This window comes from Clupea harengus, chromosome 8 (genome assembly GCF_900700415.2).
Source record: "Clupea harengus chromosome 8, Ch_v2.0.2, whole genome shotgun sequence".
Classification (NCBI taxonomy): Eukaryota; Metazoa; Chordata; class Actinopteri; order Clupeiformes; family Clupeidae; genus Clupea; species Clupea harengus.
The window spans coordinates 18,675,115-18,687,541 of NC_045159.1; the positions used below are offsets into that span (position 1 = coordinate 18,675,115).

General features: G+C 45.5%; 2 protein-coding genes across 3 annotated transcripts in view; one reads left to right on the plus strand and one right to left on the minus strand.

Moving 5' to 3' along the window:
- The first annotated feature begins 996 nt into the window (after nucleotides 1-996).
- Nucleotides 997-7,876, plus strand: LOC105900341 (solute carrier family 46 member 3). Its single transcript, XM_031572711.1, has 5 exons — nucleotides 997-1,176; nucleotides 3,740-4,646; nucleotides 5,203-5,286; nucleotides 5,778-5,934; nucleotides 6,776-7,876. The coding sequence occupies exons 1-5, from the start codon at nucleotides 997-999 to the stop codon at nucleotides 6,879-6,881; spliced, it is 1,434 nt and encodes a 477-aa protein (XP_031428571.1). The 3' UTR covers nucleotides 6,882-7,876.
- Nucleotides 7,877-8,544: 668 nt separating this feature from the next.
- The window catches only part of proser1 (proline and serine rich 1), a 10,523-nt gene continuing 6,640 nt past the window's right edge, over nucleotides 8,545-12,427 (minus strand). For both annotated transcript variants that reach the window (XM_012827628.3, XM_031572210.2), the window contains 3 exons: nucleotides 11,604-12,427; nucleotides 11,043-11,187; nucleotides 8,545-10,634 (listed from right to left, as the gene is read on the minus strand). The exon at nucleotides 11,604-12,427 is cut by the window's right edge and continues 545 nt beyond it. In XM_012827628.3, coding sequence (XP_012683082.2) covers nucleotides 10,521-10,634; nucleotides 11,043-11,187; nucleotides 11,604-12,427 — 1,083 coding nt within the window. In that variant the 3' untranslated portion in view covers nucleotides 8,545-10,520. The remainder of the gene's footprint in view (nucleotides 10,635-11,042; nucleotides 11,188-11,603) is intronic.

Here is a 12,427-nt window from a genome sequence, read left to right on the forward strand (position 1 = left end):
CAACTTTGTATGCACTTTTGGTAAGAGGAGTAGTTAATAAAAAATAGTTGTAACAGTACTGGTGTGTCTGTTTTTATTTATTTATTAAGTAATTTTTTTTTTAGTTTAGGATTGAGGTGAATATATTTATGCAGCATCTTTTTTAAAGCAGAAGCTAGAATTACAAGCAAATGGATGCCAGTAGTCATAGCAGTCATTATTTATGTGAGTAGTCACCCACCCACCATCTACTCTTCAGTACAGCCACAAATGGGGTATCTAACAAACCATTCATTTATTTCTACCTCTGTTGTTGTTATCACAGCAGATTAAACCCAACACTGTATCCTGCTGGTGTTGGGATGAGGAGATAAAAACAAGTTTCTATTTCTTAACAACTATATTTAATGTGAAGGCTTTAAACACCTCTGGGAAAAGTTATCCATTTTCCATTCCTGCGTTCTCTCTCTCTCTCTCTCTCTCTCTCTCTCTCTCTCATTCACACACCCCTCATGGGTATACACGTTTGGGGATTGGTAGACTTCACGAACAATCAGGAAGTGATCTTTCAGGACCAGTTTACGGAAACACTACACATGGCTATGTGTCAAGAAGCTACCACCTGCTCTTTGCTTCACTACTCAGAAATTGTATTTATAACAAGACTAGTGAACATGAAAATATTTCCCTGACCTGAATCTCTCAGGTAAGGACTTGCTGGATGTGTTTGAGTTATTTTTTTTTACCAATAATAGCAGCTCTTAAATCATTATCCTCTTACTGGAGTGCCTTCCAATTCTGTTGTGTCAACCAAATTTGCTTGAATAACCAGGCTTATGTTGCTTTCCAGTCATTTCAGTTGTGTTCAACACGTGAATTCTAGAGACTGAGGAATGTGGTTTTCACATAAGAGTGAATTTGATCTGTGTTATGGTTTACACTTTCAGTACCACCTCACTGCACACCTCACTGTCCACCTAACTGCAGTATCCAGTCTCCTCATCACCTCAGCCCAAAATGGGTCGTGTTTTCCTGATTGAGCCGGTGGTTGGTGTGTACGCCTTTGCCATGTTCATGACCTACCCACTGGTCCAGCAGTACGTGTACCGGCGCCAGTGGGAGAAGATCATCGGCTCTCCCTACCCGACCGTGCTCAACATCTCACACTGCGGAGGCAACCTGAGCACTCAGCATGGGGTAAGACGAGAGGGGGAGAGAGCTTACAATAGAAGCGTATTGTTTAGAGGTACTTGAGGATTAGTCTCATTGGGACTAAAGAGAGAACTGGGAACTGGTTTTCCTGATTGCTTACTCACTACAACCGGTTCCCACAGCCAAAAAAAACTATAGCTTTGCCTCAGATCTCAAAAGTTATGCACTTTTGTTTGCACATTTTTCTAACATGTAATTCTATGCTGATTTAGTGAACACATACAATGAATACAATAAGCTCAAGGTATCAACAGCTGGACTCCTTTTTCATGCTGGAAACACTAAGCCACGTAATAATTGACACATCATTTGTAGTGCAGATTCAATAAATAAGGGACACTGGTGTGCCAATACGCTCTAGAACAATGGACCCTACCAGGTAGGAGGGGTCACCAGAGGAGGACAAGGTCAAAGAGAAGGAGGACCACAAAGAGAAATACCACAATGTTTCAGAAGAAGTTCAGTATTTTTCTTCTACTGTAAAATGTTTGCATTTGTTTATCTTTTCATACAGATCTGTCGATCAGCATGTGTTTTCTTGTTAGAGACAAACTTTTGCAAAAAGTATTTTTTTGTTACAGTACTGTTTTGTCAGTGTGTTCCTGTTAGGGTCTGTTTGCCAAAATAATGCACATTGCCCTGAAAATAACAATTTAGGATAACAATTCATTTAATTAACGAAAGATGTTTTGGCATAATAAATAACAATTTATTTAATTAGCGAAAGACGTTTTGGCAGAAGTGCTTTTAAATACTCCCTTTAGTGTGTAGGAGACAGTTAAGTTTAGTAAGTTAAGTAAAAGTTTTTTTTATCTATAAGTATGTTTTCTTTTTCCTTTTGTGATGTTCACTTCACCTTCTCTCTCTTCCTGTCTTTTTATCTTTCAGTCTTCTCACCCCCCCTCTCTTAACGTGTGTGTTTCTCAGGTTATTTCAGTTGGTTTCTATCATGCAGCTTTTGACTTCAAGACATCAAAATCATGTGTTTCACCTTTTACAGTTTTTCTCGATTGCTTTGGCACATTTTTCCATTCACTGTTTACTTTTTCAAAACAGCTCACACACAGCCCTTAACAGAAGCTGAAATGACCAAAACACTATATGATGTTTGCAGAATGACCCCACCTTCTCAAAACTTATCACACACCCATCAAAACCAAACATTTCCACCAAAACCTACAATTTGTGCTCAATTGAAAATGTAAGTTTTCTCATTTATTTAACAATGGATAGCAAAATTCAAACTACAGCTATCAATAACCTCTGAATCCATCACTTCAACTTTTGTGCAACACCCTCACAGCATTGACTATTTTACCACTGACAACATACTACAATTTGGGTTTTGTACTGAGCACTCTTGACAATATACTGTCAGAAAGTATTTGAAATCTGATAATTTGTATACATAAAATATTGTAGTTCTGTTTTTGTATTGCTAAATACTGTAAAAGATATTCTAAACAAGAACCTGTCAACACCATTGATTTTACATTTGTTCTACTGTGTATACAATGGCAAAGATTCTGACACAAAAATATTTATTTACTTTTTTCCACATTACATTGGATACTGTAAGAAGTCAAAATGACAGGTTTCAATATACAGTAAAAAGGTCAAATCTGTTCTGCAGTGAACAGTCTCCCCCTGCCACCAGTGTGGGCCAGTGTGTACCTCAGCAAGGACTAGGACGAGGACAAGGAAGAGGCCATGGTAGAAATAGAGGGGCCCCTGTCAGGGGACGTGGCATTCGTGTAAGATGCTCTAATGAAATTAGGGCAACAGTCATTGATCACGTAGTCAATCATGACCTCTCCATGAGAGAGGCTGGCCAAAGGGTTCAGCCAAACCTGAGCCGTCATACTGTCGCATCAATTGTTTGTACGTTCGGCAATGACAATGACACTTTGCTGGCCTTTACAGTCAATTTACTGTACTGTGTTTCATTGTATTTGCACTCTTGGCAACAACCATTTCTATACTTTTGTAAAGTGTGCTGCCACAATACAATGTAGTACTGTAGTTTCACTAAAGTAATTTACAACATATACGGTAGAATTCTGATTACTGTATATTTACAGTATTTACAGCCTATTGCACTATTTTTGGTGGCGGCCTCCTCGATCCATGCTTGGTATCAAAATCAATCTATTGACATCTTTTAGAGGTTGAGAACTACTTGATTAGTTGTGCACAGAGAGTTCACACAGGTGCTGACGATATTTAGAATATAGAGAGCAGTTTCAGTAGGCTGCTACTAAGTGTCTGCAATGTGTTGACATGGTTATTCAATTAGGTTTCGTGAATTTTTCTGAGAAGTGTGTTAACTGTTTTGAAAAGTGTGTTAAAACTCAAAGAAATTTGTGTGAAAGCAATGAGAAATAGTTAACCCATTCGCCAGAGAAGACTCTTGCTGTGCAAAGAAGATGTGAGCATTAGATTAAGTTGACCCATGATTCGCTAAATGTGTGTAAGCAATCGAGAAAAACTGTAGTACCTTTATTATATATATATATATATATTTTTTCGCACTGTATTTCTTTATCAGGCGAGCCTACAGGATGTGCAGAGGGAGACGTCTGTGTTCCTCCTCCACAGCGAGCTCTCCTTCATCCTCCCCAGCCTCGTCGTCTCCCTGCTGCTCCTGGCCTGCAGCGACTTCTACGGCCGCAAGGTGGCCATGGTCCCGCCCCTGCTGGGCGACACCATGTCCGTGCTGGCCTACGCCACCGTCAGCCGCTACTCCCTGGACCTCCGCTACCTCCTCGTGGCCTCCTTCGTCCGAGGGCTTCTGGGGGGTCCGTCCCCGCTGTTCGGAGCCTGCTTCGCCTACGTGGCCGACCGCTGTGGCTCGGGGAAGCTCGGGGAGAAGACCACGCGCATGGCTCTGCTGGAGATGCTGCTGGGCGTGCAGTCGGGCTTCGCGTCCGTCTGCACGGGATTCTACATCCGTCTGGCCGGCTTCACCTGGCCCTTCCTCACCGTGGCCGTGCTCCACGTCCTCGTCCTCGCCTTCGTGCTCTTCGTCCTGCAGGAGTCCCTGGTGCCGGTCCTCCCGCCCGCCCCCTTCACCAGCGCCCAGGCCCGCGCGTCGCGCCTGAAGACCGTGGCCTCCCGCCTGCGCGGGGTCGGGCTGCTCTTCTCCGCCGCCCCAAACGGCGACGCCGTCACGCTGACGCTCACGCTGGCCGCCTTCACCTTCTACAACATGGCGATGCTAGGCGGCATGTCCCTCTTCATCCTGTACGAGCTGAACGCGCCGCTGTGCTGGGACGAGGTGATGGTGGGCTATGGCGCGGCGCTCTCCTCTGCCATGTATCTGGGCAGTTTCGCCGGCGTCAGGCTGCTGTCGGGCTGCATGGAGGACGTGCACGTGGTGCTCCTGGGGCTCGTCTCCCTCACCGTCGGCTTCTTCATGGCCGCATTCGCCAAGACCACCCTGCTCATGTATATGGGTAAAGTCAGCAGGGACTTGTCGAGGGCAGGGGGCAGAGCAAGGGGAGGGGGGACCCTCAAATATTCAGAGTGCCCCCTGCTGGCCAGAGGCAATATAATATTTAGAGATTTGAGACAATAAATAGAAGGAGATTAAGATTTTTACACAGGGCCTAAAATGTCTACCCAGCCCCCTGGCTGGGGAGGGGACCCTAAAAGGTTTTGAGGGGCCCAATGCTTGACAGGGTCCCTGAAACATGCTAGGCAATAAACACTTTTGAGATTAAGACTGCAGAGGTTAAGATCCAGGGGGGCTACAATTTTTAGATACGGCCCTAAAGACCAGAAAAAAAGAATAAAGGGGAACAGCATATTAGCTAATTGAGACCAGGTTTTGCACTAATTGCATAAACTAATTGCATAAAGCTAATAGACTTATCGGTCTTTTCAAGTAATACCTCAACAGTTTAACGGTCTGTATTTGTGTAATAAGATTAAGAGGTGTTCTTGTGTGGATTATTCAATAATTCAATTAAATCGCTTGTTTCTCATATCAGATGCGTGTGTGTTTTACAGTGAGGGTCCCGCTGCTCCTGTCTGTCATGCCTTTGCCACTGATGCGCTCCATAATGTCTAAGATGGTCACAAGCTCTGAGCAAGGTGAGACACTGAGCTCAACATTACACTCAAAGGATCTCTTTCTCTTTTTAAGACGGGGTTAATCTCAAAGGATCTCTCTTTGAGATAGTTAAACTGAAAGGATCTCTTTTTAAGACAGAGTTAGACTTCAGGGATCTTTAAAAAAAAAAAAGAGGTTAACTCAAAGGATCTCTTTTTAACATAGAGTTAGACTGAGCTCTTTAGTAACCATGTACATAATGATAATGCCTTAATTCACAATATGACTGTAATAGTTGTTCAGTGTCGACCCTGAGGCCTCTCCACACAGCTTGTGCAGTCATGAGAGGTCCATTGCCTAATCTGTGTGATGATTTCATGACAGTATCTGTGGAAAAGCAGTTTTGTTGTAAATGGAAAAAGGAACTGTTCACCTCACAACGGTATGTGTATTAACTTTGCCCCATGTAAAAACATTCAATGGCACTTCATTTTTGTAACTATTCCCCCCCTCCTTGTGGGTTCTGTGCCAGGTGCTATGTTTGCCTGCGTGGCCTTCATGGAGATGGTGAGTGTGGCCGTGTCCTTCCCCATGTTCAGCAGCACGTATGCGGCCACCGTCTCCTGGTTCCCCGGCTTCAGCTTCATCCTGGCATCGGCCATCACTCTCATCCCTGTGACCTTCATCTGGTGAGTACCCTGGGCTTAAAGGCACCACTCTCATCCCTGTGTGGTGAGTACTCTGGGCTTAAAGGCATCACTCTCATCCCTGTGACCCACATGTGGTGAGTACCCTGGGCTTAAAGGCACAGTCTGCAATTCTAAGTCATCACCTCATCACCATACTCTTCCATACGCAGTGTTTAATTAGAACAAAGACTTTTAGCCCTACCTGGGCCTCCTCCTCAGGGTTTATCTGTGGATTCATGTTCCTGCCAGAGTTTAAGCACCATGAAGACAAACTCACTACTTATTTTTCATCCAAAAATGGTGGTTAGCCGGTCAGAACAACTGAACTGTGAACTCAGAGGTATGTTGTGGGTAATACAACATTTAAAGTTGTTTATGGCAGAAATTAGGCTCTAAGACTGAGCACACCAATATGGAAAAGGTTTGTTATGTACATAGAAAAGATGTACAATACTTGCATGATAAATCTGTGGTAAAGCTTGTATATACATTTCCTTCTAAAATGGCTTCATGCCCTTTAACATGTAAGGTAGATCATATATAAAACATATTTTTTCTACGTTACCATGTATGAAAGGGGCCATAATTGTGTGTGTATATACATGGTTATTATCGTATACAATAGAAAAAGAAACATATATGAATTCTACAAACATTTTCCATTGCACTGGGAGCAAATGGGTTAATCAGTACTCTGCGTATGATGCCAGTCCCAGTGGTACAGTGTTTTCCTTTGCTCTCTGTGCCTCTCGTAATCAGCGCTGTGTGTGTGTGTGTGTGTGTGTGTGTGTGTGTGTGTGTGTGTGTGTGTGTGTGTGTGTGTGTGTGTGTCTATGAGCAGTGCTGTTCGGCGCCTGCAGAGGGACGTCCCTGAGGACACCAGTCAGCTGATTACAGAGGAACCAGAGGAAAGCCTGTCTCTTCCACAACAGGAAGTGAGGTCGTGATGCCTCAGTTCAAGGATGGACTGATGACAACATGCTTCTATTTCTGATGAGCCTTGAGCGCTTGCATTAAGACTTGTTTGGGGGAGAGGACAACAACTGAGGGATTTAAGAGCTATACTGTGCAAGCACATTCTTACTTGAATATATTCACTGATATCAAATTATACATGTATTATACATATATATATGTGTGTGTGTGTGTGTGTGTATACAAATCAGGAGTGTATGTAGGCACATACATTGTTCACACAAATTATACATTATATAGCAATCCTTTATCAAGGAAATCGCACGATTTCTCAAGTACATTGTCCACTGATATACCAAGATACACCCTCACCTCTTACCCGCTTGCCTCCTAAGCACACCTGGTTGAGATCAGAGTGACTGAAATACTCTCGATTAGACATATCAGGTGTGTTCCTAGTGTTCAAGAGTGCAGGTATCAGAGCAGGGAGAGTTGGAACGCATGCAGTACAGCGGGAGTGCTGGAGCTGAGGACTGTGAGACTCAGCTTTAAATGATCAGGAACTGGTCACTATGGAATCCAGTCTTTCAGTTCTGACCAAACCATAGCAAAACACTCTCACACTATCCCCGCAGGAAAAATACATTTTGTTGTTGATGTTTAGTTACTGGTCACTAAGGCAGACCCTCTGGTTACCACCCAACAGAGAGAGGCGGGATTTAGCCTTGCACTCGTCAGCAGGAACCAGCTCCAGGACGGTCTCAGAAGTGTGCCCCTTTCGGCCATCTTTGAGAATCTAGGTTAAGACCCTTTTGTTCTGGTCATCTTGAAGAGGAGCCATGGGGCTTGCACTTCGCTATGCCTTCACTGCTTAGCTTACCGCACTGCACATTTTCATTTTTTATGTCTTGTATTTTCAAACAGTATGTGAAGGTAATGCTAATGTATATACTATGAATGTTCTCATGTGTGTTAAGATACCAATGTGTGTCTGAATCACCCTTTCAGTAAAATTGTCTTGCCTTGGTCTCTTATCTGATGCCTTACTTTTTGTTGTAGTTCTTATGCAAAAAATTATCTGGTGAACATTAAATGAACCCACATTGAGTGCCTCCTAACCTTGGAACGTATAACCAAAGCATCAACTAAAGGTTATCATTATGTTTGCTGCTGTATTCATACAAAGCTACTCATGAAATTGAGAGAGAAATTTGAGAATGGTGCAATATAAATGTACTGACACACACGCACACAGCATTTAGAGTGTTGAAACACCTTTAATTTTTGACAGTATTGCTACAGTACATAGCCTCTAAACCTACACAAGTCATCCCTTTGGACAGCAGCTGACGTGGCTCACTTGGTACCTCAGGCAAACATCTCACTCACACACACACAATCACACTCTCTCTCTCTCTCACACACACACACACACACACACACACACACACACACACGTTGATACCCTCAGCAACTGCCTAGGTCACCTTAGTCTTGTGGAGCCAGACATACATAACAGCATACATCTGGAGATCACTGTGGGAGAATGTGGTCTAAACGTTGGGTGGGAGTAATGACTGTGTCAAGCATGGACATCCTGAGATCCATCGACATGTAATAAGTGAAGCAACCAGAGGTACCTACAGTGTGGAGCAGACTTAACCAATCACGAGTCCATTCTGGGAGGACCTGACCGATATTCTGCTCTGGCTCCAAAAAGCACTTACTGCGCAGAATCTGCAGAATCTGGCTCCATTTTTAATATATGGAGCCCCTCATTTTGATAAACTCTGCCTTCATTTCTATATAACGGAAGGACACACTGTCCATGCTTTTGACAGTCATTGGATGGGAGGTATTAGCATGCTTAGCGTCTTCAGCCTTGTGATGGCAGAGCCCTAAGAGGTACTAGAGACTCAGACAGATACGAGTGAAACTGAGTAGTTCTTTTGTCAAGTTAGGAACAGTTTAGGAAGAAAGCAGGCTTCGTTTGTGATGGCTTTTTACTGTGATTCAATAACGAAGTTTCACGGAGTTGTCTCCAGATGTAAACTCTATTCAAAACCTACTTTAACACAAGACTGACCTGCTCTGTCTAGGTAACCAAGTAACCATGGCCACATGCCCCTATAGAGAAAAACAAAAACAAAACAAACAGAAAAAACTAAAACATATGGAACCGTTGGTTTAGAAAAAGAGGAAAAAAGAGGAAAACAGAAACTCATTCAATCAGTCTGAGTAACTGAGCGACACGGCATCATGCCAGCTTAAAAAAACAAACAAACAAACAAACAAACAAACAAACAACCCCATTCATTCAGCTCTGAGCAAATCAATCTCACACTATCCCCGCAGGACAAATAACTTTTGTTATTACATTTTAAAACATAAATGGAAATCATATAGAAAAGAGATTCATGGTACAGTGAGTTGGAAGAAAGCATGTCCATTGCACAGACATGCTCACAGCAGTAAAATCACAACCTTGCAAATGCCACTGTTTGCACAATGTCCACTGTAATACTCATCATTTCATTTTTCTTCTTCTGTGCATCATGGCAATACAGCACACAACCTCATCACTGAGGTTTCATCTCATGTATACATAAAACGGGAGCATTTCATCAAGTGACAGAATAACTGCAGCAAGTGCATTCAACTGAAAACCAGAGTGGGTGTGTAGAGACCTGGGGGTGTCAATCAAAATGTCTTTCACTCACTCCTCAAACATGATAGCTAATTAATCATCAACTTGAGCCTTGGATTATCATACGCTCTAACTTGTCGTGAAAGTGGGATGATCGGGAGGTTTGTGAATACGGTTGAAACAGCCTACAATACAAGGCTATGGGGATCTGCAACAGGGACAGTACCCAATCGTCAAATACTGTTCCATTCACACAGTACAGATAAAAGCTGGATTTTGTGTTTCTTTCAGCAGTCTGTTAAAAAGCAATCTTCCAATATTATTTCATTATTTTGTACACACTATACTGCAACCACTGTATACTGGTGCAGGCTAAGACGAGAGCTTGTTTTCACACACACGCGCAAACACACACACACACACACAGAGCGAATGTGTAAACATTTCAGTTTGCTGATCAGTTTTCATGTAGTCTTCCTCTAGACTGTGGTCAGTGCTGACAAGAAAACCAGTGAAATATAACAGTTAACAGTAAAACATGATTTCATTACAGTCAGTGGCTCAGACGCAGACCTAATGAACGAAGCCTTCATCTTCTCACCATATCTCTCCCGTCTGTGTGTACACGTATACAGACGCACACACACACAGGCTAGCCCCAGGCAAATGCCCATTTCATGTCACGTCCATAACACTAGCGTATTGCTAAGTGAAAATCTAATCCTATCAACATCATGCAGTCTCTCAACACGGGCCCAGAGCCCTCCTCAGATATTCATCTACAGTCTGTTTCACATCCTGCCGACGCCTGGCGGCTGTGCAGCGTTACGCCGTGATATGAAATGGACATTTGACTGAAGTGGCCTGATGGTCTAACCGTCCCATCATCATCATCGTCATCATCATCATCACTAGCCCTGTGAGGAGGATACCAGAGGTTGCCATCAGGAGAGGGTGTCAGTGGAGGGGGGTTGGGAAGTGAGTGTGTGTGTGTGTGTGTGGGGGGGGGGGGGGGGGGGGTGTATCACTGCCAGTGCAGGCCGGGTTGCAGGGGGAAGGGGGTGCCCGGGCCGGGGGCGTAGTTGGTGTAGCCGTTGGGCTGGGGAGGGTAACCCTCCAGAGAGGACGCAGAGTGAGCCTGAGAGCAGAGGGGGGAGAGGCCAGAGTGAAGAACAGACTACTGTAATAGTTACAGAATGAACATGAACAGACTCCTCTAATAGTTACAGAATAAACATGAAGACTCCTCTAACAGTTACCCATCAGGTCTAGTGTGAACCATGTTAAGATGAGTGCAGGTATATGGATCAGGTCTAGTGTGAACCATGTTAAGATGAGTGCAGGTCTAGTGTGAACCATGTTAAGATGAGTGCAGGTATATGGATCAGGTCTAGTGTGAACCATGTTAAGATGAGTGCAGGTCTAGTGTGAACCATGTTAAGATGAGTGCAGGTATATGGATCAGGTCTAGTGTGAACCATGTTAAGATGAGTGCAGGTCTAGTGTGAACCATGTTAAGATGAGTGCAGGTATATGGTTGTAGTACCTGCAGGAGGGCTGACTGCATGGCTGGGTTGTGGAGTCCAGAGAGGGCGGCGGGGGAGGGGCTGGAGGAGTAGCCGCCCATGCCGGGGAAGGACAGCAGCCCAGGGAAGGAGCCTCCACTATGGGCCTGAAGACCACTGGTCAGGCTGCAAACCAACAGACAATTACACTATGAATTACACAATACACTAACGACTATGACTTACTCATTACACTAACGACTATGACTTACACATTACACTAACGACTATGACTTACTCATTACACTAACGACTATGACTTACTCATTACACTGACGACTATGACTTACTCATTACACTAACGACTATGACTTACTCATTACACTAACGACTATGACTTACACATTACACTAACAACTATGAATTGCACATTACACTAGCGACTATGAATTGCACATTGCACTGGCGATTACGACTATGACTTACACTATGAGTAACACAAAACACTCAACCAACCAAGCTGAACACACACAGACACAGACACAGACACAGACACAGACACAGACACAGACACAGACACAGACACAGACACAGACGCTTACCCAGGCTGGCCCACCAGGGCTGGGTTGTAGTTGGAGCTGAATGCCGAGGCGAAGCCTGGAAGCACTGGTGATGCGCTGGGGACCCCAGCAGCAGCCGCTGCCGCCGCTGCCGCTGCTGCCTGCATGGGGGCCACCGTTGCCACAGACGACGAGGCCCCCTGGAGCCCCATGAGCGAGGAGAGCACAGGACTGCCCGGGAGGCCCGAGTGCCCAAACCCAGAGAAGGCCTGGGGACTGTGGCCCGGGGGGAGCCCATACATGGAGGGGGAGGTGGTGAGACCCAGGCCAAAGGGGGAGGCCGTCTGGGCACCAGAGTAGACGGCGGACGGAGGGAGGCCTGCGCTGGAGGACATGGGGGACACAGAGGAGGGCATGGAGCAGGGGACACCAGAGAAGGGGGAGCCAGAGGAGAAGGTGGAGAAGGGTGACTGGCCAGGGCTGGCACCGGCCTGCTGGGACGCCAGGACGGACATGCCCTGCAGGCCCGACAGGACGGGGCTGGACGACTGCGGGGAACCGGCGGGGTGACCCACGAGGCCCAGGGAGCGCGCCAGGGCGGCCGTGTTGGGCATGGCCAGTGAGCTGAGGGAGGGCGTGCCCGAGCGCGAGGGGCCTTTGAAGGCAGAGGGCACGGGGCTGCTGCCGCCGCTGTTCGCTCCATGCCCACGCTGGGCCATTGCACTCATGTGCTGCTCGTTGCCGAAGAACGCCGCCTGCTGGGCCGCCAGGGTCTGAGAGGGTTTGGGGCTGGGACCGCCGGAGGGCATGTGAGCGCCGTGAGCAGACATGGGGTTGGAGCGGTCGGAGGGGCCCCCTGTAGGGGT

What these genes read in the sequence shown, in the direction of transcription:
- LOC105900341 (XM_031572711.1), top strand. Translation starts at nt 997, where the DNA reads ATGGGTCGTGTTTTCCTGATTGAGCCGGTGGTTGGTGTGTACGCCTTT. An exon ending in CACCCTGCTCATGTATATGG is followed by an intron (nt 4,647 to 5,202) that starts GTAAAGTCAGCA and finishes TGTGTTTTACAG; the next exon opens with TGAGGGTCCCGCTGCTCCTG. An exon ending in ATCCCTGTGACCTTCATCTG is followed by an intron (nt 5,935 to 6,775) that starts GTGAGTACCCTG and finishes GTCTATGAGCAG; the next exon opens with TGCTGTTCGGCGCCTGCAGA.